Source organism: Stigmatopora nigra, chromosome 13 (assembly GCF_051989575.1).
Source record: "Stigmatopora nigra isolate UIUO_SnigA chromosome 13, RoL_Snig_1.1, whole genome shotgun sequence".
Lineage (NCBI taxonomy): Eukaryota > Metazoa > Chordata > Actinopteri > Syngnathiformes > Syngnathidae > Stigmatopora > Stigmatopora nigra.
In genome coordinates, this window is record NC_135520.1 from 10,549,978 (window position 1) to 10,577,657 (window position 27,680).

Here is a 27,680-nt window from a genome sequence, read left to right on the forward strand (position 1 = left end):
AAAGAATTTGGTATCATTAGAAAGCTCTAGATGTCTTCTATAGAGGACAAAATGCGATTGGATGCATGGGGTGGGAGATATTTAAGTTTAAAAATGTACTCTACAGAGGAGCCTTTTAAACTTATCTTCTGTCAGTTGTAACTCGAGGCCCAGTGGAGCGAATGATTAGCGTGTCGGCCTAACAGCTCTGAGGTCCTGGGTTCAAATCCAGGTCATGTCCACCAACTAGAAATAAAAAATATTTTAATCTGATAAATACATCAAATATTTAAGCAAAAGGTAGAATCCCACCTGAAATGATTGTTTTCATAAAACAAACTAAAAACTGAAAATGACAACTTAAACTATACTACACAAAAACAAACGAAAAAGTATACTAAACGACAATTAAAATTGTATTATGTGTTCACGGGTGGCTCATCAGCTAAGTAGTAAAAGGGTCGGCCTCATAGTGGGGGACCTGGGTTCAAATCCAGTTTGGTTCACCTGTGTGGAGTTTGCATGTTCTCCCTGGGCCTGCGTGGGTTTCCACTGGGTATTCTGGTTTCCTCCCACATTCCAAAAACATGCATGGAAGGATGATTGGACACTCTTAATTGCCCTAAAGAATGGGTATGAGTGTGCATGGTTGTCCGTCTCCTTGTGTACTGCGATCGGCTGGCCACTGATTCAGGGTGTGCCCCGTCTCCGATCCGGAGACAGCTGGGATTGGCTCCAGCACCCCCTGCAAATCGCTTCAGAAAATGGGAAACTCTCCTTACGATGGCTTTTACATATGAAATTTTCATGTTACGAAAACCCTTTGGAATGCAAATTATTGTTGGAACATATGAAAACTATCCAAGTTGCAAAAGCCCCCAAAATGTCAATACATTTCTTGTATTCTTTATTTATTTTATCTTGAAATTGTTGTGGGCTACCTCATGTAGAGGTTCACTTGCCTGACTTTGTTGCGGGCTCCATTCCCGCTGGTGGCGGAATGATTATGAATGCGGATGGTCGTTTGTCTCTCTGTGTGCCCTACGATTGACTGGCGACCAGTCTAGGGTGTGCCACTCTGCCTTCCCCCCCCCCCCCAAGTCAGCAGGGTTTGACTCCAGCAACCCCCGGGAAGCCTTTCTTTGTGGCAGCATTGCATTCTGCTTGACAATCTCCCTATACTGCATTGGCCTCCTATTGGCTGCCTGACAACAACACTTCTTTTTTGACTACCGTTTTTCATCACAGAGTTCAAACAAGGTTTTGTTGTTTAGTTAAAATTATTGGTTCAAATGAAATAAAGAAGCAGGCCCTGTTATCCATCTATGACTGATATTATAAGGCAATACGGCTGTAGAAGGAAGCATAAAAAGTGACAACTCCTTGGCATGGCTTCATGGCAATTTAACCTCTAACCATAACAATGAAATTAAATGTCTATGATTCTTTCTTTAACTATGAAAAAAGTGCCATGGTTTTTAGCAGGTCAAAAGTAGCACCAATCACGGAACAGCATTTACACTAACGTATTTGTATGTGGATGGGGGAGGGGTTTATGAAGATGACATAATTGAATTTTTTTCTGTCCCGTAAAAAGTTCATGCCCAACTGTGTTTTCCTTCCGTATGTACACGTGATGCAATGAATGGAAACTGTTTTTCCCGGCCAGTCAAATGCCTTATTCTTGCGGTCACCATGGTAACAATTAAAATGTGTTGAGGGCTTCTTTGTGGTGGCTTGCTTGGGAACATTGCCTTGCTTTTCCTTCTCGTGCAAACCGACCCCACGCTTTCATTTGCTCAGTGCACGCACACACACACACACACACACACACACACACACACACACACACACACACACACACACACACACACACACACACACACACACACACACAAACATACTCACATGTGAATGCGTTATTAGGAATAACTCCAGAACGGAAGAAAGTACACGACTCCATCTTGTCTATATAGTGTGTATTTGGGATGCTACAAACTATTATTTTGACGTTTGACTAATTACTGGTTTGTTTTACGTATTTATTGAAAAATGATACACGTTGACTCATCGATTTGTTTAGAAATCACGCATTATTTCATTGTATGGGCTTTACATTTTAGCTATAATATGTATTTGAATTGACAAAATATATGGAGGTCACATTTGATTAAGCAGGATTTAACATAAAAATATTTAATATAGGAAACAGCAAAATAAATGTAGAATTGAACAATAAGAGCAGCTAAGGATACGTTTTTCGGTGCCATTTTGTGCCATTATTTCAAACTAAATATAAAAACAAAGGAGTAAACATTTAAAACATAAAATATAAATATAAGATAGTTTATATTTTTAAGTATATTATAAATTATGTATATTTTTAAGTTAAAAATATGTTGAAAAAGGAAAATACAAAGATGTTTTTGTATTGAAAGTAGTCTTTCACAAAATTTAAAAAAAAAATAGTCATTGGTTACTGTTTTGTATTGTTTATGGTATTTTGTAAATATAACAAAATATATAGAATTTAAACAAATTATAATCTTTTTCCTTTTCAGATATACCCTTTCTCCATTTTGCTTTATATGAACAAATGTAAACATAAAATTTAAATATAACTAATAAAAAAGAGAACATTTAATATTAAAGGATCACAAAAAGATAACCATAAGGTCAACAATGTTTCTAAACTACCAAGTTTTGCTCAATTTGTTTTATGTAGCTTTGCAAATGAAGAAATAAAAAATAGAAACAGAAAAAAAAGAAAACAAAGAATATAGGAAGAAGTCGTGAAAAAGAGAAAAAAATGAGCCTGAGGAAGGAAAAACGTGCACGTGCATGTGTGTAAATGTCAGACATTACACTATGACATGTCAACACATATATTACACAAAGTCAGCTTGTCCTTGAGGTGCTCCACTTTGAAGGTCAACAGCATTTTGACTCTTTTGCTGTCTATTCAATACACACACACACACACACACACACACACACACACACACACACACACACACACACACACACACACACACACACACACACACACACACACACACACACACACACACACACACACACACACACACACACACACACACATGAGCGCATGCACCCTTAAAACATCTGAACGTTCGCACACATACAAGCTCCAGTGTGTGAGAGGGGATAAATGGAGTGTCAGTGTGCCACTTCCTGTTCTTTCACTGCCACTGGAACATCCATCTCAAGAGGAGACATTCACACACACAACTACGGATTCTTTCAAGTGCACAAACGCATACACACACTTATATAAATTGTGATAGAAAAATATTGTTTTTCAAGCTAGTCTCTTCCCCTTTCATTCAAAATTTCATTTAATACTTTGGCTCTAACTTGACAGCAATAGACATCCAATCTATTTGAACTGGGACGGCTGGCAGGAGGTGAACGGATGTTCATTGGGTGATACCCTGCCTTTTCAAATGTATTGTACTTCTACTTTTGAAGCTAATTTTAATTTAGTGTAGATGAATGAAAAAGGGCACATGATTGGATGTCTATTAGTAATAATGTTACTGAAACAGTTTAAATGTTTGAACTAAAAATTGTAGGGTTTTTTCCCCTCCACGTTTTCCTTTCCGGTCATGAAAGAACGTGTTTATTTTCTCATCACGCATGTGAGAAGAATGGGAAACTAAATGAAAAGTGCTGATGTGTGACTGCATTGTGCTGACGTCTCATCTCTAGAACGTGTCAATATGCGTCTAAACTCTAATTTTGTCCTTGAAGCAAAAAAAAAAAAAAGAGAAATACCATATTTCCATGCCTATGGCACTCACCACTCATATTTTTATCTCAGTTGCGGGTACAATTTCAGTTTTTTGCCCATACGCAAGGCTTTTCGGCGCAATGGCTGCAACATATGGTAGTGCTAGCGTGAAATATACTACCGTATGTTTTTTTTAAAAAGGCAGCAGGAGTACAGTAATCCCTCGAATATCGCGGCTTCAACTTTCACAGCTTTGCTACATCGTGTTTTTTTTCCTGGGGAGAATTTTTTTTTTTTAAATTAATTTTCATTTTTTTTAAGTTCATAAAAATGTGAAAAGGTGGCGCGAGTGGTTAGCGCGTCGGCCTCACTGCTCTGGTGTCCTGGCTTCAAATCCAGGTCATGTCCGTCTGTGCGGAGTTTGCATGTTCTCCCCAGGCCTGCGTGGGTTTCCTCCAGGTACGTCAGTTTCCTCCCACTTTCCAAAAACATGCATAGTAGGCTGATTGGACACTCTAAATTGCCCCTAGGTATGGGTGTGAGTGTGCATGGTTGTCCATTTCCTTGTGCCCTGCGATTGGCTAACCACCGATTCAGGGTGTCCCCCGCCTCTGGCCCGGAGTCAGCTGGGATATGCTCCAGCACCCCCTGCGATCCTAACCTGTCTTCCTTCAGCACTGAAGAAAAGAAAGTATTTATAATAGGGGAGATCCTACTTCACGGTTTTTCGTTCATCGCGACCATGTCTGGTCTACATTAACCGCGGTTTTCGAGGGATTACTGAAAACTGAGTTTGATTGTGCTTTATTGCCATAATCTATACTCACGTTAATATAAGTTACGCGTTTCAAACACGTGTCAAAGTCCTCAACTTCTATATCCGACGTAAAGACTTCGGTCAATTGGGTGGGCGAGTTCGCCATCTAACACGTTGGATTCCATTTCACTGTCAGTCAGAGTTATGGAAGGAAGGAGTAAAAGTGATGACGCCAGCTTAGGCCAAGGCTTACCTTGCTACCCACAATCCATTCACAAATCGTCGCGTAACTCGCCCAATGCTGCCTGCCAGTTTTTGTATAACTATGTTTGCCATCGGACATCCATTGCTCCCAAGCTATTCGCCTTATCCATGGAAACAAGACAGTCGAGTAGTCAGGGTCATACAGCAAATTTTAAATTCAGTGCCTACACAAGACGCACTGATTCATTGGGTGCCCTGTTTATTTTCGAGATTTGTTTTACTTTAAAGTGCGCCCCATCAGTGTGAAAATATGGTATTTATTATACAATATGAAGACTGTTGGGATGTGATTTCCCCCTTGACTTACTTGATTCAGGCTGTCCCCTGCCTGGTCGGCGTAGTTGGCTGGGATATGCTCCAGCACCCCCCTCTTGTGTTGATAAGCGTTTCAGAAATTGAATGAATGAAAAATAATCAGTGACATATAAAAAAAATGTTGTTGTTTTTAACTGGCAGCCTCTTCCAATTCAAATTAATTTGACTTCTATCGTCCTCAAATTTAAATAAAAATCTAATTGCAAGATGAGTTCCAACAAGTTGATCAACGAGTTTGTCCTTCTTAATTTTGCATTTCCTGTGCTTCCGACAGCTAATCGTCGTTGTTAGTGTAGCGCTTGTTGGTCTCCGCTTGCTCGTCCTTCATCATTAGCGCCACCGCTATTTCAATATTTAAATGGCTTTGCGATCATTCGTCAATGTCCACTCCCCGATGGAGACGTTATCTGATGGCGGCGCCTCCGCTTAAGAGGAAAGGGGCGGACGCCGCGCGGGAAACGCTGCAAAGGAAGTGGCCAGATTTATTTGCTGATGGCCGCTGTTGATGTGAAGGACGTTTATCCATGCCGTTTTTGTCGGAAGGATACCGTCCGATTCGGCGGGAGCATTAAAATGCATGAGATAGAAACTTGGAGATAAATGCTGATGGTGGAGAAAAGGGGATGGATGACTGGTCGCAATGTATTATGCACGCCTGCGGACAATCTTCGCGCAAGCTTGGACAAACATGTGGCGCCCACCACTTTTCACACTTCAACACATCTAGGATAAAAAAACGGCATTCATTCATTCATCTATCCAAAGCTGAATTGCAGGGAATTCTTCCTACCATTCTGTCATCATCTCTTGATAGATTCTTTCAATCATCCAATAAACTTTTGGCTGCCATTGTCAGCGCTAGACGTCAAAATCTTTTGTAATTGAGAGAGGCTGGCAGTGAATGCTCTTTGCCAACCTTCCCAGTCAAAATGAACCGGACATCTACTTCCTTCAATCATTCCGTACAGTAATATGTTACCATACGAGTGCTTCGACATATGAGGAAGTTGAGATACGGGTACAATTCCGGGCAAATATTTACCTTGAGATACGAGACAAATTTTGAGATACGAGCATACGTAGCGTGAGAGGCTGCTTATGATTTTAGCGCACTTTTTCGCCACATCTCCCTCGTGTAAAAATCTCTACAAGCACTGGGCGGAGCATTGCAATTCTTCCATGGTGAAGTTTTTCAACAATATGCACCGTCCTGAAGATGAAGGACGCTATTAGGGATATTAAACCTTCCAAAGACTAACCATAATTTCCAAGCTGCGCAGTGACATTTACAACGAGATGGAGAGCTTTTTTTTAATATGGATAAAAGATAAACAGTTAACAGGAGATAGCGTTACCCAGTCAATAATATGTGAAGAAGCCAGCGGAATTTAAAAGCAGAGCAAGCATCTGAAAAAGGGGAGCCTTCAACACGACCAGAACCTTTCATTTAAGTTAAATTTATGTTTACGTATGTTATGTTACGAGTGCATCGCTATCCAACAAGTTTCTCTCTTATTTTTTTCAGTGTGTGTAAAGTAATCCAAGTTGATTTAAGTTACATTTCAATTTTATGTTATATTACGAAAGCTGTCCGTTGAATCTCTCCTATCCTTTGTCTCTCTCTCTCTCTCTCTCTCTCTCTCTCTCTCTCTCTCTCTCTCTCTCTCTCTCTCTCACTCTCTCTCTCGCTCTCGCTCTCGCTCTCGCTCTCTCTCTCTCTCTCTCTCTCTCTCTCTCTCTCTCGCTCTCTCTCTCTCCTTTTCTCTCTCTTTCTGAACAATGTCTCATCTTAGTATTAAACATCATAACCACTAGTTATTTGTTGCTCTGTTAGTAAATGGTGAATTAGAACCAATACAAATATGTTTTAGGAACATTTTCGGGCGAACGAATTAATATGATTAAGTTCATTTCTATGGGAAACGTTAATTTGAGATATGACTAAATCGACCTACGAGCTCAGTCCTGGAATGTATTAAGCTCGCATCTCAAGGTATTACTGTGAATCCATCCGGCCAATTCCTTAATATGGCAACATATGGTACTCATTTGTATATTTGTTTATTTGATTGAATTGATTGGTTCCTTCATGCCATCCCATGGTGTAGTGATTCGTTTGCCTGACTTCTCTGCAGACAGCGTGTGATCCATTTCCACTCGGTGGTTGTGTAATTGTGAGTACAGAGGTTCGTCTGTCTCTGTGTGCCCTACGACTGACTGGTGACCAATCTAGGGTGTAATCAGCCTTTCGTCCAATGTAAGATGGGATAGGCTCCAGCACCCAGTGACTCTCATGAGGGCAAGTTGTGTTGAAAATGGATGAATGAATGAAAGTTTAATTCATTGATTCTGTAGAGCAGGGGTGTCCAAACTTTTTGCAAAGAGGGCCAGATTTGGTAAGGTGAAAATGTGTGCGGGCCGACTTTTAGCCTGAGATTCTTTGAACCATTAACATTAAATGCAAATTAACTTTTTGGGATTTTTTTTAATTACAAATGGCATACTTTTACTTTTACATTTTTTTTTACATTTAGGTTTTTACCGAAATCACAAACCACAAAAAATTAAGAAAACTATCAAGGATATCTAAGTTCATGTGAAACATCACATATTATTCACTATTATATGCTCACTGTAGGAACAGTGCTGAAAACAAAACAATGATCACTGCATATTCAAACTGTGATTTTGACCATCACAAAAAAAATAATGAACTGAGATTTAAGAATTTATTCAACTCAGAGGATTTAACAAATATCTTGCCTGCACTAATGTGAAGGGTGATACTGGGATCTTGACTGCAGTATGTAGTCCAGGTCTTCATCGCACGCTAACGAGAAAAAGTCAAACTCAGTTCCTTTTGCCTCTAACTGTCTCTTAATATCTAATGAAACGTCTTCAATTCTCCGTGCCACAGTATTACGAGCCAGGCAAATATTGGCAAACTCTTGCTTCTTCGCGGGACAAATTTTCTCAACCATTTTCATTACACAGTCTTTAATAAATTCACCGTCACTGAAAGGTTTGCAGTGCTTTGCAATTAGCGTTGCCACTTCGTAGCTTGCCTTTGTGGCATTTTCATTTGACTCACGGGCTCTTGTGAAAAAGCTTTGCTGTGCCGTTAAAACAGCTTCCAGTTGCTTCACTTTTTCACCGCGTTCGTTCCCAGTTAGCTTGTCGTAGCTAGCATGTTTCGTCTGGTAGTGCCTCTTAATGTTGAATTCTTTGAAAACAGCCACAGTCTCTTGGCAAATTAGGCAGACACAGTTGTTTCGTATTTCAGTGAAAAAATACTCAAATTTCCACTTCTCCTGGATGCGGCGGCCCTCCCGGTCAACTTTCCTTTTTTTGTTTACATGTTAGAAATGGGCTGGGCTGAAACAATGACGCAAGGGTCACGGCGGCCAGAGTGCGGCCACAGGGCTACTGCCATCTTCTGGTGAAGTGAAAAATAGCTTTTTGTACACATTTATTTTATACTGTGGTCAACAGTGCTGGCGGGCCGTGTATTATTGATTTCATGATAGAGGCCGTGGGCCGGTCAAAATTTGTCCTCGGGCCTTATTTGGCCCGCGGGCCGGACTTTGGACATGCCTGCTGTAGAGCATTCAGTCCATGGCTGTTCTCTTGTAATCCAACCCACAGGTTCATTCAACCTTTCATATTTCAAATAAAGCATTATTACATATCCGGATATCCATCCATCATTAATAATTCATTCATCCACTGAGGTATATCCACTCTTTAGCCCAATAACATACTGTATATATATATATATATATATATATATATATATATATATATATATATATATATATATATATATATATATATATATATATATATATATATATATATATATATATATATATATATATATATATATATATATATATATATATATATATATATATATATATATATATATATATATATATATATATATATATATATATATATATATATATATATCACCCATCTATCCTTATTCTACTTATGTATCTACCCATCTACCAATCATTCATTATTTTTATCATGAACCTGTCGTTCATGTATCATTCATTCAATGTATCCATCCATCATTTCATTGGCTGTCATTGAGGGCAATAGACGTCCAATCCATCAGAAGTGGTAGAGGATGTAAGAAAAAATTTCAAACACATTTCAACTGATGGGAAAAGTCACTTGATTGGATGTCTATTGTCATTAATGGCACTGAAAGAGTTAATTCATTGGCTGTCATAGCCAATGGCAGAGAATGAGTTGATGTACAGTAAACGTTGCTTTAAACACTCAGATTAATTTCTTCATTTACTGTTTTTATCAACCTTTCACTGTTTAAGTGAATCAGTGCGTTATTGTTTAGTTAGAAAAGTGGACAAATTCTTGGAAAAAGTAAAGTTAATCTTTGAGCATCTGGATGAGTGTCATCCAACTTGCTTTGGATCTAATTGAAAGAAACGAGCGATGGCTTTTTTGCCGTATGTTGTCGAGCCCCAAGGAGAACACAATTAAAAATATTACCTACGTTTTTAGGCGTGAAAAAATAATGTTTGTTATTATTTAGTTGCCATTGTTCAAAGTTTAGAATTGTATTTCCTTTAAACAGTTGAAATTATTTCGCGTACTTCAATTGTATACATTTCAAGACTTGTGGATATTTTTTTTATATATTTGTGTACAGAGCAGCCACAGTGAGCTGCTGGCAATGGGGGAGAAGAAATCGAGTCTGCTAGGCAGAGTTGAGTCACTCAAGAGAAACTCGCAACAACTACCGGCAAATTTCAACCACAAAATTCAACAACTCACTCACAAATGGAAGCAACTGGAGGTAAAAAATGCACACACACAAGTTTTCTTTTTATTGCCAGAGGTTTTGTTTTTCATTGGCCAGTAAAGAGGTCAGAGCAGGGGATGTCATCCTTAACTTATTGCCTGTCGTTAATAGTGGATGACAAACCAGATGTGGTCTAAAAATGAACAGTTTTTATCCTGACTATTTTGTAATTTAGAATTTTAGGATTAAAGCATTGAAAATAAGGTTCTCATCAATTAAATTTCTAGTTAGTATGTATTTATTAGGGTCTCACAAATGGAGGACCTGGGTTCAAATCCAGGTCGAACCACCTGTGTGGAGTTTGCATGTTCTCCTACGGCATGCGTAGGTTTTCTCCGGGTACTCCGGTTTCTTCCCACATTCTAAAGACATGCAGAGTAGCCTGATTGGACACTGTGCCCTACGATTAACTGGTGACCAGTCTAGGCTGTAGTCTGCCTTTTGCCGAAAACAACTGGGTTAGGCTCCAGCAAACCTTGCAACCCTTTCGGGGATGACATCTTTAATGTCAGAATATGAAGCTCGTTTATCAGAACGAAACCTAAATAAGCGGTGCGGTACAAACGTAGAGAAAAAAGTATACTCCAAAAAATGCAGTACTTAGAACGACAAACAGAAACTGAAACTTCTCAGCTCGTCTTTCCCGATCGCGACCATTCCCTGACGAGAGGTCGCTGAGCGTCAGAGCAAGCAACCTAAGAAGTTTAATCAGCATCTGTTTACGGAGGCGGAAGAGCGACCGTTCATCTGTCGCCGCCGTTTCATTTCTGAGATGGAAACATGTTTGCTTACACGTGTCTACCACTTAATCGGTAGCGCTACGCCATTGGGGACCGCTCCGTAGATGAGACGCTCGCAGATGGCGTCGGGGGCGACGACATCCTCGATGAGTCGGTGCCGCTCACCCGATGGGAAAGTTTTTTTCCTCCCGTTTGTTTCTTCCCGGGAACAAAGCCCCTCCGCCGCCTTTCATCGTCCTGATGAGACGCCGCCAGCTGCGTGCATGTGAATTAATCGGCGCGGACGAACCGAGTGTGTAAAATGCGCTTCGGCACTTTCTTGTGAAGTTGAACAGAATAATACAGGAGTTGGGTGTTATCAAACATTTGAGTTATTAATTTAGTTTTAAAATAGTTTAATTTGCAAAATATCTCACTTATGGAAGTAGTGATGTCCTGACCCGATACTCAGTATTGGTATAGGCGACTATTACAAGTATTTTTTTAAGTATACCGGATAAAATCCAATTTAGTTCCAAGACTGGATCCTACCCAATAGTCGTGTTTGTTTTGAATGCGATGGTGCTTTTTAGCAGCTGTAAATAAAAGCACTAGGACAAGATGTCCATTGAGTGGGACAATGGTCTTGGATTTGGAGTTGCTAATACTCATCCCGACCACAGTTGAAGACCGCGGCTTGATGAAGAAAGAACTACATCATCTACAAAAACCACAGATGCAAAACCGAAGTCACCAAACCACAACCTATCAACAGAAAAGTGACAGATGGCAGCCTTGGCGTAGGAAACAGATATTAATTACCGCTGGACCAAACTGAAACCAGCCATAACCGGGACTGGACCCTTCTTACCATAGGACTTCCCAGAGACATGGTCGAAAAGTTTCTCCAAGTCCATAGGGACTGTGTGGTAACCTCAGTCTCATTCTGCAGAAGCTTCCCATCTTGTGGACTTCCTGTTTGTGGCTCCAGTTTCTTACCTAGTCTACAATGTCTTGTGTCTGTCTTGATACTGCAACCAAGAAATTTCCCAAATACGGGACAAAATAAAGTTCTATTACACATAAACTGATTGGGCAAACTCCCACGTGACCCCGAGAACTCTACTGAGGGTATAGAGCTGATCTACTATTTCAAGGCCAGGATGAAAATCACACTGCTCCTCATGTATCCGAGATTTGACTCCCGACACTCTCATTTCCAGTGTCCCAAAGTAGACCTTACCAGAGAGGCTGAGAAGTGCAATCCCTCTATATTTCAATCATTCTGTTATTCGTTCAATTATTTTTAAATAATAACCAATCTATGGTGTTTTCTGCCTTTTGCCTGAAGTCAGCTGGTATAGGCTTCAGCAAGTCTTACGAGGATGCATGGTATGGAAGATGAATGAAATAATGAATACAAATATGGATATCGGATCTGTATCAGCAAAACTCTGATTGTTCAACAACAACAAAAAGAAAAAAAAACATTTGGACATTCCTACTTGGCTCACTTATCAGTCCACAAAAGATGCAAAGATGGAATACAATTAAGGAAGGAGGAAGGAAGGACAGAAGACAAGCTGGCAGGCAGACATATTTTATGAAGGCATTCTCAAACAGCACAATGAGGAGACAGCATGTGAATAGTGAAGGGCACAATCTGAGATAGTCACATTTGAGAAGAGTCCAAATATTACTATCATAGTTGCCAAGGTTGCCTCACAATTGTGAAATTGAGGGCTCGATCCCTTGTCTGAACCTCTTGCGTGGGTTTTCTCCAGGTACTCCGGTTTCCTCCCACAACCCAAAAACATGCATAGTAGGCTGATTGAACACTCTAAATTGCCACTAGGTATGAGTGTGAGCATGAATGGCTGTCCGTCTCATTTTGCCCTGCGATTAGCTGGTCACAAATTCAGGGTGTCCCCCACCTGCCAGGTGCCCGTAGTTGGCTGGGATAGGCTCCAGCACCCCCACCACCCTTGTGAGGATAATCGGTATGGAAAATGAATGAATACATGTGTGGACTTATAGTATTTTTTGTATATCATGAAGTTGGTTGACAGGCAGTGTTATGGACTCTCTCATCTGCAGAAAGTTCTCACTGGACTTTCGGTCAACGAAACGCAGAGTTGCCGCCTACGGGAAGCGAAGACAGAGTTACCGCTGGGGCTGGGACACACGGATGTCCTGGAACGTCTGCAGACCAACGTGCAGGAGTTGAAGGCGTGGCTGCGGCATACCGAACTTCTCATCTTTAACTCTTGTCTGCGACGGCCACAGGGACACGCGATAGAACAGCTGCAAAGTTTTAAGGTAAATCTTACTGCACTTCTTATATTGGTGTATCTTATTTTGAAGTCTTTTGTGGGCCATTTTCTACTTTTCTTCCTTCTATCCCCAACTCCTCCTTTTCTCCCTTTCTCTATCCCCCTCCCCTCCGTCCTCCATCCCTTAACTCTCTTCCTTCTTTCCCCCCTCCCTTATGTAACATTCATTGTACAAATTCTGAGCAGCAAAGTTTTAGAAGACAAACAAACTAACATAGCAAACTAGCAAACATTAAATAATAAATAAAGCAACATGACAACGATGGCATGCTGAGCGGCATCGCTTTAACGAAGGCCGAGGACGTATGGAAGGAATGACGCTGCGGGACGTTAACGGAAAATTAATCAACGCGCGTCACACAGTGAAAAGCATCTCTGATTAGCCTAGCGATGTCATGCACACACACACACACACACACACACACACACACACACACACACACACACACACACACACACACACACACACACACACACACACACACACACATAAACACATGCGCACACCTCCATATACTTAAATCAATGTATGCAAATAAGTGTGACATACATGCAGACACATATGAATCAACACATAAAGAAACATGATTAAAAAACACCTACACCCAAACCTTCGTAAACAAGTTGGAGCGAGGTGAAGCTGAGAAAGCGGCTGAAGCTTTTATGCTCCTTATGAATATTGAAGAAACTTCCTTGGAAGCCCTAGAGCCCACCAGATTTTGACAATCCCCACCCAAGACTTCCTTCATGTGTTGAATTCTCAATTTTTATTTTAACTTTAACCCCTCTTAATTTAAGGAGCACTCAGTTAATCGACCATGTGGTCAACCCACCATGCATGGAACCACAACCACTATTCTAAAAGGGTCGGGTCAACCCCCGGAAATTAAACCTCCATTCAAAAAAAAGTGGCCTATTTCAAAATCTTCAACTTTGACCCATTAGTATGAATTATCTTGGCAAACTGTGCACACATTGATGTGTGAAATAGAAATTAGTGTTAATTATAGTTCTTTCTTTTTTCATTTAACCTTCACAAGGGAAGTGAGTTTTTTTTGGGTAATTAGCGCATCCACCTCACAGTGGGAGACCTGTGTTCAAATCCAGGTTGGTCCACCTGTGTGCAGTTTGCATGTGTGGGTTTTCTCCGGATAGTTCGGTTTCTTCTCACATTCCAAAGACATGGGTGGTAAACTGATTGGACACTCTAAATTGCCCATTGGTATGAGTGTGAGCGTAAATGGTTATTTGTTTCCTTGTGCCCTGCGATTGGCTGACCACCAATTCAGGGTCACTGCTCGGATAGGCATTAATAATCATTTTAATATTTCTTTTTTAATTAAAAAAATCCAATAACAGCAGAATAAGATATTAATGATTTATAGTGGAAAAAAGTCAAAGTAAAAATTGATAAATTGTTGGATTTGGCGAAAGTAAAGATTGTTGCTGACAACCCTGGCTGATTAGAATGAATAAAAAAGAGTGCATATACTAAAGCTTTTGAGAGAAAAAAAAGGCTTGCATTGTTAGTACTAAGACAGGTAGGTGTGTGTGTGTGTGTGTGTGTGTGTGTGTGTGTGTGTGTGTGTGTGTGTGTGTGTGTGTGTGTGTGTGTGTGTGTGAGAGAGTGCCGACCGACTAGCAATCATAGTACCTGCACTTCCTAGTGCTGACACTATTTTAGCCTTTCCTCTGTCAACACATCGTAATTTTGAACCATCTGAACCCAAATACTTCTCTCTCTCTTTTTCCTTTTCTCTCTCTTTTTCTCTCTCTCCTTTCCTCTTTCTTTAATTCTCTGCTTCTTTTTTCCTCTTTTTTCTCTCTTTCTCTTTCTCTCTCTTCTTTCCTCTTTCTTTCATTCTCTCTGTTTCTTTTTTCCTCTTTTTTCTCTTCTCTTTCTCTCTGTTTCTTTTTTTCTCTCTTTTCATTGTCTTTTTTCTTTCTCTGTTTCTTTTTTCCTTTCCAGTTTTTTCTTTCTCTTTCCTCTCTATTTCTCTCTCTCTTTCTCTCTCTCTGTTTCTTTTTTGCTGTCTCTTTCTCTCTCTGTTTCTTTTTTACTCTCTTTCTCTCTCTCTTTCTCTCTCTCTGTTTCTTTTTTACTCTCTTTCTCTCTCTTTCTCTCTCTGTTTCTTTTTTGCTCTCTCTTTCTCTCTCTGTTTCTTTTTTGCTGTCTCTTTCTCTCTCTGTTTCTTTTTTGCTTTCTCTTTCTCTCTGTTTCTTTTTTGCTCTCTCTTTCTTTTTTGCTTTCTTTCACTCTCTCCCATTCTCTCTTTCTCTCATTCTCTCTCTCATTCTCTCCCTCTCTCTTTTCTTTTCTGTTTCATTTCATTCATCTCTCCCTCTCCCTCTCTCTTTTCTTTTCTGTTTCATTTCATTCATCCCCCCCTCCAATTTCACTTTCTTTCAGACCTTTTCTTCATTTTTTTTCCAAATCATCCTCCTTGCCCTTGCCTCCGTTTCTTCTTTTAGGCTCATTCGTGTGTTGTTGTGGTTTTTGCGATCAGTGTGTAGTGTGGTCCCCCTCCCGGCGCGAAGTGTAGATGAATCCTCTTTGATACCTGCTGTTTTCCTCCCCTCACTCGTGTCCTTTGAAACCCCCAAGACCTTTCCACCCCCCTTCAATATATTCTATTTTCAAATCCCCACCTTACCTAATGGTGGAAACAGTTTCTCGGGCGTAATGTTCCATGTTCTCCTCTACTACATAGCAACTTCTTCCTCACTTTCCCATCGAAAAAATACCTTCGACGAGTCACTGGCTGTTGTTGTGTTTCGACAACATCTTTTGTAAACGAATCTTACCAAGTCAGATCAGACGTCCACGTTGAAGCCGGATGCTTCCAGAAGGCGACACCAGATGTGTGAGGAAGAGTGTGATGATGATGATGATGATGATGAAGAATAGGACAGTGTGTGTGTGTTTTGAAGTTTGACGTTCCTGTTAAGAGTCGCTCATTAGAGGGTTGAGGGCCAGTGAATCAGGTGAGGTGTCTCCGTGGTAACTGCTTCGGTAAACATCTCCAGACTTTCATCTTTACAACGTCAGACGAGAAGAAGGAGAAGATGAAGAAGAGTCTTTCATCCGTTTAAGGTGAAGTGACGTTGAATCAAAGAAGGGCGGGAGGAAAAGATGGAGGCCGAGGGGAGAGCAGCGGTCGTCACGGCGGCCTGCGTTGGATAAAAGCGCCACATTGCTCCATTTACACAAACAACAGCTGATGGGAGAAAAGGAAAGTCAAGGAAAGTTGCACCCGGTTGAACTTGTGTGTCACCAGTAAGATTTCATCAAGGATTCAATTGAATGAGCAGCAAGGTGTACCAGTGGTTAGCACGTCTGCCTCGCAGTCGTTTCTTACCAAGTGCACTGCACACACACATTTAAATGAACCCAATCACTTGCTCACAATCATTTTACTCCACATATGGTAACAAAATGAGCCTCAATCATTCGCTGAATCACACTTAATGGCACACTCCAACCAATTTCACTCAAAAAGTCCATTTACTATCTCAACATGTCACAAATAGATGTACATCAGCTTACTCATTCACTGACACATAAAATCAAACACGCATTTACACTCACTAACACACTAAGATATTTATGTCCTTTTACACACAAATGTACAACCAACTTCACTCATTCATTTTGGGAACATAGCCTCACAGTGGTGGGACCTGGGTTCAAATCCAGGTCGGTTTGCATGTTCTCCACGGGCCTGCGTGGGTTTTCTCCGGGTACTCCAGTTTTCTCCCACGTTCCAAAGACATGCATGGTCATTTGGACACTCTACATTGCCCCTAGGCATGAGTGTAAGCATGAATGGTTGTTTGTCTCCTTATGCCCTGCGATTGGCTGGCCACCAACTCAGAGTGTCCCCCGCCTCTGGCCTGAAGTCAGCTGGGATAGAATCCAGCACCTCCCGCGCCCCTAGTGAGGACAAAGTGGTTCAGAAAATGAGATGAGAACTACCAAAACCCATCCATAGTCTTTGAATACTATAAATATATCTTGGCCACTCACTCAATGCCAAATACCAGAGTCGCACAGATACCGCAAACAGTTTCACTCATTCATTCACTCACACATTTAGTTATCCAAAACAACAGCGTGAAAGGCCCAACTTGTTATTCACCTTCCTATTTTCTCTCTTTTTGCACCACATCTTTGCTGAAGAATCCTCGGTCCGCCCGCGTCTCCGTTAATTCGACTCTTCACGCTTTCCTCACGATGCCATCTGCGAGCGAGGCGTCACGCCGACCATTTTGATGTTGTTTAGAGAGCCTTCGCCCTCACGCTCGAGCGCGCGCACGTGCACTCAGCGGGCTTGTCGTCTTGATCCGGCGCGCCAGCCGCTGTTTAGACAAGCGGGCCGGCAGCAAATATGCTAAACTGTGGCGAGTCGGGCAGGAGAGCAAATACACAATGTGTGAGAGGGAGGAATCCCATTTCATTGTCATTGTGTTTAATATTTATTGGAAAACTGTAAAGAAAATGTAAAGGAAGTGCTTCACGGCGAGCCTCTGGGATTTGCATAAATAGTCGGCAGCCAAGTGTTTGGGCTGCACTCTTTCTCTAACACACATTTTCAGTCGTTCATTGACTCACACAGTCGCACACAGGTGGCTTCAATACACAAGCATACACAGTCACATACACACAAACTCAGAAGCACACGTGCAATAACACACAATTTTACTCACTCACTCGCTCATTCGCTCACGCCCACCCACATCATAGTGCTACTTTAGGCATACACACGTTGTTTTTACACTCAAATTTGGTGGATGAGTGATGGATAGGAGCAACCTACAGTACAAGGGAGTCATAGCTGTCTTTGTTGACTGGTGTAGGCAAAGCCACCTCTACATCAATGCCAGTAAGACAATGGAAATGGTGATCGATTTTCGGAGGAATCCTCAACAGACACCTCCGGTGAACATCCAGGGTACAAACATTGAAATCGTGGAGAATTTTAAGTACCTGGGTGTTCACCTCAACAACAAACGTGACTGGTCAACAAACATAGATGCTCTGTAAAAGAGTGGCCAGAGCCGCATCTTGGAGGAAGAAGCGCTTCCGCAGATCCTTCCTCCCATCAACTGTCAGGATCGAACAAAACTTTTTTTTGTCTTTTTTTGTATCTGCATTCTCACTCTCTTGTTGCTGTGACAATGAAATTTCCCAAATACGGGATATATAAGGTTAAAGTTATCCAAACTTCTGTCATCCACTCAAACACCCTCACACAAAATTGTCATTGACCTTTGAACATCCCTGCTGGTTCTTATGTGTAAAGTGGATATCACTGATCCAGGACCAGCGGACCGAACCCGCTGGTGTTTTCCTGGTATGTAAGCGCACTGGTTCGTTTCAACAAGCCCAATTAGTGTCCGTCAAATTTTGTCATCAGTGACGATCGGCACAAGCAATAAGTCAACATTTGCTGTCCTGCAGCTAAATGTCCTGCTGAGGCGTCAAAACATCACTTACATATGAAGCTTTATTTCATATTCAGCAATGTTTGTCACTTTTGTAAGACTTTTCTTCTTAAAGACTGACTCTGACAATAATTTGGAGAATATACATTTTCGTGGCACGTGGGCTGTATGCATGGATGTCATTTTAGAAGGCCCCAGGGGGAAATCTCCCCTGGACTTTTTTCAAAATACCGTGCAGTTACCACCATCCAAAAACAAAGTTATGTTAGTTATATCAAATTCTGATGCGTCAGGCACTAGGACCAAGCAGAATATGGCCAATAAAGCTAAAGGCTGTTTAGGGACCCCACATACTCAGCGATTGGCTCTGTCCGTTCTGTGTGATTGGTCGTCCCCTTCGTGTCACTTGATCAGGCTGTAAATTGCCAGAATTTGTACACTTGTTAATTACGTGGGTTGCCAAGGATACAGAAGTTCCCAATTCAAGCTTCCTTGTAAATTGCCTCTGCCTGTAGACTAAATTGTTGAACATCATGTTGGACATTTGTTCTCTCTGGGTCACTGAACACTAATGTTTGATTTATGTCTAGGTGCGTGACCATGTGCGATTTATGTTGTGAATTCCATGTGTGAGTGTGGCGTGCCTCTGTCTATGTGGTGAATAAGCTAAAAGACAAGCAGGAAGGACTTTAGAGACATCCTAAAAATCCAAGCGTATGTTTAGACCTATCCTGCAATACCTTTACTTCACCTCCCTATTAAGCAGCATTCCCTGTAAGATTGTCGTTATCATTTGCAAAGATCTAATTTTCATATCCAATGTATGACTGTAGAACCTCAACAATGCAGCAATTTTTCTTTAAAACCATGTCATCAAATTTGTCACACTGTCCATGCCAAGCATCAATATATTATTGTCAGGTGAAGGATAGTAGCAATACAGAAGGAGATACTGCTGTATGTAGAAAAACAGGGCCTGAAGGAAGTATAGGTGGTAGAGAAGGAGGAGGTAAAGAGCTGGATGAGAGAAGAGAGAGAGAGAGAGAGAGAGAGAGAGAGAGAGAGAGAGAGAGAGTGAGAGAGAGAGAGAGAGAGAGAGAGAGAGAGAGAGAGAGAGAGAGAGAGAGATTCAACGGACAGCTTTCGTAATATAACATCAAGTTGAAATGTAACTTAAATCAAGTTGGATTACTTTACACACACTGAAAAAAATAAGTTTTAATCTTATGTTACACTAAATTTAAACCATCTTAAGCAATAACCCAGGCAAAAATGTTATTGTAGTGGACCGCGGCTTTCGAGTCGGAACTTGTTGCTTCTCCATGCCTCAGAACCAAGCGTATCCCAGTTCGTTTTTTAAAATTATCGAACCAGCCACGACTCACTTTGAAGGGTTTTGCTGGTATCTTTTTCAGATGGTTACTTTGCTTGCAAGTCCAGGTGAATTCTGCTGGCTTTTTCTCCGATTTTTGACTCGGTCACGCTATCTCCAGAAAAAAAAGGCAACTTTTACGGCACGGTTCTCGTAGATATCTTTATTTGAGGGAGACAGAGCGATGCTGTTCTTAAAAGCAGCGTCTCACATACTCGGTCAACCGGACGGCTGCACCGGGAACTATCTGTTATGCTCATATCTCAAATTTGTCTCGTATCTCAAGGCAAAAATTAGCTTGGAATTTTTCTAATATCTCAAATTTCTTGTATATCAAGGTATTACTGTAAATTAAAGAATGCCCCACTAATTAGATCAAAATTCCACTCATGATGATATCAAGTAACGGCAGCTTTATGTCTGGTCCACAGTCTTTGTGTTCAGACGTGCAAGCTCGCCGCCGAGGGGTCTCGTGGGTTCTGAAAGTTTGCCAGCAACTTCTCCGGTCGAGAACCGAGGCGGAGCAGCACCGCGAGGCCCTGCAGCTGCTGTCCATCAACCTGGAGCGGCGCTGGGAGGCCGTCGTCATGCAGACGCTCCACTGGCAGAACAGACTCAAGAAGGAACTAGGAGAGCACCAGGTGGGATTCTGACGCCGACAATGACATGCCTGCGCAATTACTTATTATTTCAATGGTTTTAGATAATTTCATGTTTTAAGCAAAATTCAAAATTTGCTGTATTATTATTCAAATTTGTCTGAAAAGAAATTTAAATACACACTTTATTTTATTGTATTTTTAATCATTAATTACATTATTTTATACACAGGAATTTTAGGAATCATTTAGGAATAAAACGTGTTTCATTCACTAATTTATTCACTACTACATTAAAATTGTTTTTTTTGACAATTTTTAAACATTTTCAATGATATTTTAACACCCACTAGTGTTATTATTTTAATTAAGTCATTACTTTTACTTTGAATAATCAGAACAAAACTTAGAATTTTATTTTAGTATTGTTATTAAGATGATGAGCAAAATTTGAAGGTTGAAAGTTGAAGATACAGTAAAATAACCTTTTTTTATTATTACAGATTAAAATGATTAATGTCTTTGCTGACAATCTAATTAGCTAATTCAAGGACTATTATTTGTTTTTTTTTATACATTCTAAAATGTTTAAAAAAATTATATGAATGTTTTTATTTTTTTAATTATACTCAAAATTCCTGAACTGGCTGACCAGTGGATGAGTGGTTAGCGTCTCGACCTCAGAGTTCAGTATTGAGGGTTTGATCCCAGGTCAGTTCTCACAGTGTGAAGTTTGCATGTTCTCCCCAGGCTTGTGTGGGTTTTCTCTTGGTACTCCAGTTTCCTCCCATATCCCCAAAACATGCATTGTTGTCTAGCAAATTGCCCCAGGTATGAGAATGAGCCTTGATGGTTGTTCGTCTGGTTGTTTCGGTAGTTGATTCCCTGCCATAGTTAGCTGGAATAGCCTCAAGCACCCTCTGCCACCCTTGTAAAGATTCAGTTCAGATAATGAATGAATAAATGAGTTCCTGAACTCAAATGTTACTGAAAAACACATGCATACAAAAGATTTGAAATGGACAAAAAGTTTTTGAACTCGAACAAAATCTCTTTAAACAGTTACTATGTCAGAGTTAAGGTTTGTGCCCAGACACACATTTACGAGTGTGCACACAGGGATGACAAATTTGGCCATCGGGCAGTTGTGACCTCGGCTCCCGCCTCAGAGTCATTTGACTTCCTTGGTGGAGCCAACAATAACAAAAAAGCTTACGCTTATTAATAAATGCCGCCGCTTCAGATCAAACCAAGTCATTTTTCTTTACTGTGTGTGCGTGCATGCTTGTCAACATTATATATGATCGAAGTACTAGCGTGTCACTTGGATACTTCTTGTCCATCACCCGATGAAGCACGATCATTTGGTATGTGAGAAAAATGATGCGTTGGCCTGAAATGTAATTTATTATTTGAGGGTTTAAGTAAGCTCAATACTGATCACAACAGTTAGAGTAGGGGTAGGGAACCTATGGCTCGGGAGCCACATATGGCTCTTTTGATAGGTGCATATGGCTCTCTACTAACCTGTGAGGTAAACTATGGAAATTGCTGGTGAGAAAGTGCAGGAATAGGAGCGCTATGTTGGTATTATGGCATTGACACTACCCCCAGTCTCTTATAATCATATTTTTTTCATTATACTCTTTTTGCATGGATTTTCTCATTCATACTCATTGATTAGCAACAACGTAACAATGTTGTCAAAAGAATTCAGAGACTTTTTGTGCTTTAAAAGTGGTAAAGTGCATACAAAAGGCACACATTTTCATGCATGTTGACCTTGGATTAACATTTAAAAAATATGAATTGTTTATGGCTCTTTACTTCAAAAAGGTTCCCGACCCCCTGAGTTAAAGTAAACTTACTTTTTGAGACCGGTAGTTAGTGTTCACCATCCATCAATGTAGAATAAGACAGATGTAATAAGCAATTTGCATTTGTAGTTCAGTATAAATCGGGGTTTCATCTTTCTGTCGAAAGTATTATGTGTTGTTTTTCTTAAAAATGTACCCTAAATATTCACCCGATTAATGTCCAACCATGACTTGGTGAATTATGCATTATAAGTTCAATTCAAAGGAAGGTTAACACAAAAGAAAAGGTTACAAAAAAAATAAAAATCTGTGTTTATAGCTCCAAGTTTGCTTCTCTGCCGCAATAGGAGGAGAACTTTTGTGTTTTTCTCAACAATACATCAGCACGCTGAGAAATGATATTTCATTTGGTCATGGCACTTGGTAATAGCATCCAGAGAGATGATTTTATTCCTCCATCCATTTTACCGACCAATACCCACGCGCTATCTTTGCCTCGTTTAATTAAACACTTTGCGACACAATTGAAGCACAAACATGTCAACTTTTTTCTTATTATTTAACAGTATAAAACAAAGATACAGTACAGAGATATTCTCCATGGAATGTAAGGGGAACTACCTGAATTTTCTGAACATATTAGCACACTGACAAATAATATTATATTTGGTAATGCATTGACAGCATCCACAAATACAATTTAATTCGATCATATGCACACGCATACGTACGCTATTTTCACCCTGGTTAATGGCCCCAGATGCTCCACAATTTTATCATGAGGGTGGGGGGCAGGGTGGGCTATCAGATCAAAACACAGAATCAAAACAATAATTTTTTTATTCATATTCAACACTGCAGATCTTGGTCAGGGTTGCAGGGTGCTGGAGCCTATCCTACCTGTGCTCTGGTTTCCTCCCAAAAAAAAAACGCATCGTAGCCTGGTTGAACACTCTAAATTGCCTCTAGGTATGAGTGTGAGCGTGAATGGGTGTCTGCCTCTTGTGCTCTGCAATTGACTGACTCAGGTATCCCCTGCCTCATGCCCAAAGTCAGCTGAAACCCTCGCAACCTTTGGGATAATAAGCGGTGCAGAAAGTGAATGAAGGAATGTTTTTTTTTTTTAATCTATTTGAGTATTGGGGCCATTATATGAATTATTGAAGTGTACATTTTACATAGCGTAGTTTCTTGCATATACGCAATATATTGTTGCTAAAAAATGATGACTGAATCGAGGGTGTGGATTATATTACACTTGACATGAATGAAACTGCAAGGTGACAAGGTCGAAACGCCATAACGCCAGACATACATTTTGACATCTATGGATGAAATTCAAGACAAAAATCCGAATCTGGCATAAAACGTGACGAATTGATTTATACAGTACATCAGAAATACCACGTGCAATGGTTTTTCTTAACATTTTCCCTTCAAAGTAATACATTTATACTCTCTCTTACTTTTATATGAGAGAAATCTGAAAATTCAACGATTTTAAGGGTACGGCTTATACGCAGAGGCGGCTAACATGTGAGAAAATACGATAATCATCCTTTAAATATTCATTTTGGTTTAATTGAATACTAAAGTAAAAATGAGATTAATTGTAAGTGGATTTTATTGATTAAATGTTTTAACTAGTAAAGTGAGGTCAAAGATAGACGTCCGATTAGTTTCGGTTGAAAGTCTAAGGGACACTTAAAGTTAATTTTGTTATTTTAAATTTTATGTTTAACCCATTCCCTGCCATTGAGAACAAGGAACATCCAGTTCGGCTAACAGCCCTCACCCTTCAAAATGGATTATCTCCACCAATGGCTGCCATTGAGTTAAACGGTTGCCTCAAAAAGGGTGAAAGTAACCATTCATATGTGAAGATTACATAGTTTTGGAATCACGTAGGCATGATTCATGTGTGTTGTTTCCCTCTTTGCTGATGCTGACCTCCCTCAGCATAGCCTCTAGCTGAAGAAGATGAATCACATTGTGTTGAGCCAGCCAGGATGGGTCTCCTTGGAGCGTCCAGCCCATGCTAAGCTAACAAATGGGAGCAGTCAGGGCCAAGCAAATGGAAAAACTTTCCCCACTTGGCCTCCAAAAACAACGTCAAGTAATGAAACGGGACGAGAACCGATAGAAATTCTTGTCATCCTCGTTCTCCACCAAGATGTCATTTGCCGTCTGTGAATTCTCGTCATGAAATTACCCACATTGCTCCCTCGGCTCAACTCCAAAGGAAGGATGGACGTGAAATCAATCACAGATGTAAATAATACAGAAGAAGAAGCTTTGTGGGGGGATTTGATTGGATTAGGAGGATGGAGACCCCGCCCCCTCGTGTCCGGCGAGCGCGCTCATGTGTGGCGGCCTTATCCTAAACACACAAATCCATTACACGCACACACGGCCAACTAGTTTATGAGATTAATAGGCTATGAATGACTAATACGCTCCCCTCCAACTCCCCCCACACATTCATATTAACGAGATGAGGAGCAATTTGTATAATTATGTCTGTGCAAGTGAACAATTCCAGCGTCTAAGCACATTTTCTCAGCCCCGTCATTGCCGCTGCTGCCTTCTGAAGGTTTTTCATTGCATGTTTACGTCCACTGTGAATTATTCATCTCTTTGTTCCATGCTGAAATCATCCGACTACACTCTGAGGAACACTTTTTTTTCTCCTCGTTCTTCTCATCCTCTATCTTTTTCAGCTTTACTCAAAGATCACAGCTGGGCCCTAATGGTTCTAAAATACCATAAATCACACTATCACAATTACTTGAGTATAAAGAAAATGTTCAAATGTGATTGACTGCTTCTGGAAGAGCGGAAGAAATCTTGTCTAAGTAATTTCATCATACTCAAATGTCTTTCAGCAATGTTCTTTGTGTGTTCCTTGTCTGTAGGTCCCAGGGAACCTTCTGGAAGCAAGCCTGGTGGACCTCCACCAAACAAGCCCTGTCCAAGCTGCCCCTGGAGCCCCAGTTTCTGACGACTCGTGGGAATGGGACGAGACCGACATGACCATTACAGAAGCTACAGAAGCACCAGAACCAGACCTGACGCACAATCTTCCCTGTCCTGAGACAAGCCCGCTGAGCAGTGTCCACCCTCAGATAACATCGGAGGTGGTTCTGCCCATCTACCAGGTATACAATGTCCATACAGTGGAGTTCGACAGCACTCCAGAGGTTCCCCACAATTCCTGCAAGCCAAGCAAAATGAAGCAGCACATTTTTCAGAAGAGTCTCAGTAAAGACTCCACTTTTTCCTCCATGGAGTCACTTCCGGACCTTTTAGGTGGGCTGATGCCAAGTGAGCGATGTGTTGACCGGAAGCTTCAAAGAGAAGGGGGAAGAGACAGCGGTCAATCGTCCGCCGGCCGTCACTCAGAGAGTGAGAGTGGAATTGTTAGCGATGTTGGAGATGCTGAAATGATACTCTGCCGTGGAATCCTGGGAGACGGAGAAGAAGAGGAACTTGAAACGACAAATCTGATGCTGTGCACACACAACCAAAGAGGGGATGAAATTCAAAAGACCAAAGGACCAACAGAAGATGAAAAAATGGTGACTCCTGCGAAATCTCATAGTGAGGAGCTCGAAAACCTAACCAATGATCGGAATGACTTGGCCCAAAATACGACCAAGTTTCTTTCGGGCTGTTGTTTGGATAAACTGACTGGGCAGCGCCGTATAAATGCTAGCCCATTCTTATCTCCGGGGTCTTCTTTAGAGTCCCTCTTGTCTCTGGGCTTGGAGCTTTTTCCGTCCAAAGAGCACCTTCATCGCAGCGCCTCCCTGGAAAGTGGCCTGGCTGTGTGTCACAGCCTGGATGGCGACACCAGTGCTAGCCTCGCCAGCCTGGTGGAACTGGACCTGAGCCATACCAGAGATGAGTGCCACAATTGTTCAGAAGACCAGAGAGCTGAAGCTCAAGGAGAGTTGTCATCTGGGGAGCTGAGTCGGAGAACTCTAGATCTCTTGAAGCGCCTGGAGAACATTCAGAGTCCTTTGACAACCAAAATGACTCGGAGTGTTTCAGACATGACGCTCCGGAGCAGATCTCCTCTTCGCCATCGACTGCTGGCTTCTCCTTCGCTCGGCATTCGACACTCGCGGGGTTCTAACAAAGCTCTGCCATCGCTCCTTAACGAGAGCTCGACATCGCTCGCAGAGCATAGCAGCACCGAAGAGTTATCCGTGGGTTCCGAAGATCTCACAATGCTCCCAGATCACCAGAACCTCCTACTGAGTCAGGCCTCGGCAGGGAGCGGCAATCAGTCCACCTACAGGAGGTGCTGCAAGAAGAACACTCACCGAGAGGAGGCAGATAATGTCAGTTTGAGCATGGTGGTCAATGTCTCTTGCACTTCTGCCTGCACAGATGACGAGGATGACAGCGATCTCTTGTCCTCCTCCACCCTCACACTCACCGAAGAGGAGATGGGAGTGCAGGAAGAAGAAGAGGAGAGGCTGACGCTCACATCGTCCGGGAACGATGATGAGGATGATGCGTTGGACATGGAGGAGCCCTACATGCTCGGCTTAGACTATATGAGGAAGGAGCTCCATGCGTGGATGCGACCTCCTCGCCCAATATTAGCAGCCGCTTCAAACACAGAAGTAGGACTTTTGGATGAACTTCAGTGTGGGGCCAACCCAGTACAAGGAAATCACCTGAGTTCTTCCAAACTTGACCAGGAACTTCACAAAAAGGGCAACCAAAGGAATCCTGCGAAGAGCTTCATTAGTCAGTTTTTAGATGATGTGGAAAACGGCAATGTGGAGCAATGTAGCTTGAAAGGCAAAGATGAAGACGACGAGCTTCTGCGGGATGAGTCCAGCGTGTTCACCAAGAGAGGAGACCCTCTCAACATAAGAGTAGAAGAAGCTCTTACCAGTAGAGGAGAACTTCTCAGTGAGTCCTTCTCCAAAGCTGAAGACGATGTAAATCCACTAAATCACCTTCCTTCATCACCATCTTCAGAGTTCCTCCAGCGCACTCATGAATCCCACTTAGTCGGCCAACTAAAGGGTGAATTACCCTGTCAGAGTGCCTCCTCTCCACCTAAGGATGGGCCACAGTCCCATGACAGGAAGGCCATCAACATCCAGGAAAAATTCAAGTTTTCCTCATTGGTGACGGAGGAAAGCAGGAGCGAGCTCCGTGACAAACATTCCTGCCAACGAACCAAAAAATGGAAAAGTTCTCATGGTTCCTCATGCTGCCACCGTCAGCTTTCCACCCCAACTTCGTCCTCCCCAACCCACGCAAAGGACGCTGTGCATGACTTTGTGATGGAGATTCTCGACTTGACTTCAGAAGCCCGAAAGAGGAAAGACATTCCAAGACAAGAGTTGACGCAGAAAGAATCTGATGCTGAGCTACAGCCTACTTCATTCAAGCACATAAGAGACAAGGTAAAAGACCCACAATTGACAGTTGGTTGAATAAAAAAGTATGTTTCATTATTGAAT

The 27,680-nt window shown here is 41.4% G+C and overlaps 1 protein-coding gene across 2 annotated transcripts in view; it reads left to right on the forward strand.

Annotated features, from left to right (window-relative positions):
- akap6 (A kinase (PRKA) anchor protein 6) overlaps nucleotides 1-27,680 on the forward strand; it is a 91,076-nt gene that overhangs the window by 56,998 nt on the left and 6,398 nt on the right. For both annotated transcript variants that reach the window (XM_077730935.1, XM_077730936.1), the window contains exons 16-19: nucleotides 9,754-9,900; nucleotides 12,723-12,944; nucleotides 20,207-20,416; nucleotides 25,107-27,623. In XM_077730935.1, coding sequence (XP_077587061.1) covers nucleotides 9,754-9,900; nucleotides 12,723-12,944; nucleotides 20,207-20,416; nucleotides 25,107-27,623 — 3,096 coding nt within the window. The remainder of the gene's footprint in view (nucleotides 1-9,753; nucleotides 9,901-12,722; nucleotides 12,945-20,206; nucleotides 20,417-25,106; nucleotides 27,624-27,680) is intronic.